At 35.3% G+C, this 4,114-nt stretch overlaps 1 protein-coding gene across 1 annotated transcript; it reads left to right on the top strand.

Annotated features, from left to right (window-relative positions):
* The first annotated feature begins 564 nt into the window (after window positions 1-564).
* Window positions 565-3,675, top strand: LOC121284397 (sarcolipin). The gene is made up of 2 exons (XM_041199835.1): window positions 565-678; window positions 3,397-3,675. The coding sequence occupies exon 2, from the start codon at window positions 3,528-3,530 to the stop codon at window positions 3,621-3,623; it is 96 nt and encodes a 31-aa protein (XP_041055769.1). The 5' UTR covers window positions 565-678; window positions 3,397-3,527; the 3' UTR covers window positions 3,624-3,675.
* The last annotated feature ends 439 nt before the right edge of the window (window positions 3,676-4,114 follow it).

Consider the following 4,114-nt stretch of genomic DNA (forward strand, 5'->3'; position numbering starts at 1 on the left):
CTTGGGGCATTTCACTACATTCAAGGTGCTATATTAATGCAATTTGTTATAGCTGGGCAGGCATGGAGTGCAGACTGTAATATCTCCCAGAAAGGGGGAAGAGTTGTGCATGAATGATTGGGGTGCTAACTAGCAACCAGTTATAGATCCCCTCTTGGCAGTTTGGAAACAGGTTGTCTGCTCACTCAACAGTTTCAAAATGTCAGATCAGGCAGTGAAAAAAAAGGAGCAAACCTATTCAGGAAAGTTAATCAATGGAAAAAAATCATATTTTGACATTTTAATGTTTCTGCATATACATAAATGAAAAGTTTATTTGAATTAAAATGATTGCATTGCCTTTTCCTATTATTTTTTGAACTACGAAAGTATGTTATCTTTGTGGTTCAGATTCTTTAAAGTTAATAGTGAGATATAACAAGCATATTTAATTAAACCTTACTCAGAGAACCCACCAATCCTTTGGGCCTATCCACTCAGTGGCATATTATACATGTGACATCATTCCTTTTATTGCCAAAAATATAGTACTCTCCTCCCTCTTGGACTACTTTAGATCCTGTTCAGAGATTTGCTGCCCAGACTGAACTTGAAGATACACAGTGCGTGAACCGGGGCCATCTTCCCAGATCTGGAGAAGCATTAATAGCTGCAACATTTAGATAATTTGCTCCATAGGTAAAGTACAAAGTGCATGTTTGTGAAGTAATATGGCAAGTAACAACTGTTGCTTTTTACAGACTCTGTAAATCTTTCCAAATTCTAGAATTAGTTCCTGAATTATTCAAATATTTTAATAATCAACTAAAGTGCTGTCTTAAAGAGTTAAACTAGACACTAATGTCGCATTAAGTGGAAGGAATTTGATTTAGTGCAAGAGAATAAGCATTCAAATGCATTTTAAAATGGGATGTATGAACTTCTCCACTTTGTTCATTTTTAAGACTTTAATTTTTCAAGAACAAACAAGAATGTCATATAAAGTTAGGAGTTAAACATAAACATTAATCAGTTAAACACATAAATATGTATTTACATATAATATGAAGAAGTTTAGCTGCTTATTTATTGTATTTTTAGATGTATAATTCTTCTCCAGTTATTGTATTATTTTCAGTAGATTTAAATGTTAGCAATAAAATCATACAGTATATTACATTCTCTCTATGATTGATAATTTATTCTTTCAGGAATGCTATACCATTTCATACTAAAAAATTACATTTTTAGTTTGCTGATAGTATATTATGACTATGTATTGAATTCTGATAGATGTCTCAAGTTCTCTTTTATAATATTCAGCATGAAATGAAAGAGAGAATTGGTTTTGCAAATAATTTAAACTAGAATATTTTGGGCTTTGTAAACAGCTAAGGATGACCAATACTCAAATGATCAGATGTAGTTCTAAAATGATTAAATGCACTCCACCACCAAAAGGAAGTGTAAAGCTTTTTAATGTTAGTCTACTACAAAAGTATTTAATATTTCAAAAGCAATTGGCTTAATGGGACAATTATTTCACATCTCTTCTCAACCCAATATCCCACTTCAACAGAAATTTGAGACTTTGTGCTTGAGAGATGCAATCGTATTTAGTTTCTTGAAATGATATGAATCTAATCTATAAACAGTAGGTACATATATAGTCCAAAACAGAAAAAAAATACTGCTCTGAAAATTATTTAGTATTGTTACTTTTCCCTGTTTAATTTCCTAAATATCTTACAAGAATTTTGAATGTTTAAAATAAACTGTCCAGTGATATTGCTGAAGAAGTTTCAAGTTAGTACTAGATCAATTAGTGTTAAAACCCAATGTATTTTTAGACCATGGCCAGTCAAATGTTTTAATAGCCCTCTCCCTGTCACAAATGTTGAGAGCAGCAGTGTTAGTTCCAAGCATAAATCAAACTTTTTTGTAACCTGATAGTATAGCACTTCATAATTGCAGAGTGCTCTCCAGACTTACATAGAACAAACTGGTAAAAGTTGGTTATAATTATGTTTGTTTTGCTTGGACATTTTGGAAAATACTTCAGATGCGACAGATATATTTTAAGTTTGACTCATTAAATTCATCTCTTGATAGAATAAATGTAACTATAAACGATGAAAATCAACTTGATCTCAAGAAGCTTCTGTATGGTCCTTAGGCGGCTACTGCCAAATATTGTAATCAGATTACAAAAAAATACAAGCCTATTTATTGCACAACTGTTAGCTCATTTTATTACTAGTTAATTCCTGTCTTTAGTAAAGTTACATTATGCACTTTTTAATATGTTTTTATGCTAGGAAAGGAGAGACATGTTAATATTGGGGAAATCAAGTTTTGTTTACCATTTTGGGGACTTAGCGTTGGTATTGAACATCCCGAGGTGTGGCATAACACAAAGTGGAGTGAAGCTCCATGTACATAGTAGAGTTTATTGCATCCTAGCAATGTGTGGTGATTCCAGCTTCTGAAAATCTACTTGAACTGTGACTTTTTTTCATTCTTTAGGAACATAGGACATAAGAACAGGAGTAGGCCATTCATCCCATTGAGCCTGTTCCGCCATTCAATTACATCATGGCTAATCAACTACCTCAATGCCACTTTCCCACATTCCATATTCATTGATGTCATTAGTCTCCAGAAATCTAATGATTTCTGTCTTTAACATGCTCAATGATTGAGTTTCCACAGCTCACTGGGGTAGAGAATTCCAAAGATTCACCACCCTCTGAGAAAGAAGCTCCTCCTCATCTCAGTTTTAAATGGCCTACCCCTTGTCCTGACATGATGTCCCCTGGTTTTAGACTCACCAGCCAGGGAAACATCTTATCTATATCCAACCTGCTGTGCCCTGTAAGAATTTTGTAAGTTTTAATGAGGTCACCCCTCATTCTTTGAAACTCTCATGAATACAGACCCAGTCTCCTTAACCTCTCCTTATAAAACAAGTCCGCCATACCAGGATTAATCTGGTGAACCTCCGTTGCACTCCCTCTATGGCAACACTTTCTACACTTCTGATTCTTAAAGCTGCTGAGTAAGATTTTCAGTTTACTGTAACCTATGGATAGTTTTCTGCACATACACTGGGAGCTGTCCAAGGTCAGTTCAGTCAGACTTCTTGGAACCAACTAAGAAATGTGAGACTGCTATCTCATAGTCTGGGTTGGATTTGAATTCAGGTCTCAGAAATGAAAGGAAAGCATACTGGCACATTATGCCTACCAGTCAACTACAATGAACAGTTTCAACATAAGAATAAATTATACTTAACAGGAAAGCTCAAGAGTTAACATGTTTCTGATCCCATTTTATTCCTTTTCAAAGCTTTTTGAAAAGTTCCACAGCAAACAACATCTAAACTAACAAGAAGGATCTTTGTAATCTTTATTTCAGACAACCTGAACGTTTAAGGAGTGCGTCGGAGTGGAGTTCAGCCTGCTGGTATTCTGAGGTGCTGCCTCATCTGAAGTGGTCTATTTCTGTGGAACTGGTTCCATCACCCTGCTCCTTAACACTCCATAATCATGGATAGATCCACACAAGAGCTCTTCTTGAACTTTATGGTGGTTTTGATGACTGTGCTACTTATGTGGCTTCTTGTTAAATCCTATCAGGAGTGAGAGACTGTCCTCCATGTAAAACTGGCTCCTACAATAAATTGTGTCAGTCTGTCGTGGCTTCTCTTGTTCTTTTGCTTTATCTCTAATGAGGCTATTCAGTGGCTAGTATGTGCATGCAGATGATTGAACTGTGCAATCATTGCTTGAACATTACATATTTTTGTCAAATGCCCTATTTTTATCCTCTGTAGTGTATTTGAAAGGGCATGTGTCACCCCTTTCATAGTTTGGGGCATAGGCATGATGAGAGAAATTGCCTACAAAGAGCAAAGCTACTTCACAGTATTAACATTGTAATGCTGCATACAGCCATAGTGTTTAGGAGCAATGGGCTACAACTCGGTAGATTCTGACCATCTTTACACTTGCATGAGACAACAAGGTGGCAACGATACTGCCCATCAAGGATGTCATCATATTTTCAAGCAGGCTTATAAACAAACCAAACAAAATATTCAAACAACACTTTTAAAAAAATTATCTCTCTTCTC

The sequence above is a fragment of the Carcharodon carcharias genome, chromosome 11, assembly GCF_017639515.1.
Source record: "Carcharodon carcharias isolate sCarCar2 chromosome 11, sCarCar2.pri, whole genome shotgun sequence".
In the NCBI taxonomy this organism is placed as follows: Eukaryota; Metazoa; Chordata; class Chondrichthyes; order Lamniformes; family Lamnidae; genus Carcharodon; species Carcharodon carcharias.

Excerpts from the sequence above, each read along its gene's own strand:
- LOC121284397 (XM_041199835.1), top strand. The coding sequence starts at position 3,528 with ATGGATAGATCCACACAAGAGCTCTTCTTGAACTTTATGGTGGTTTTG.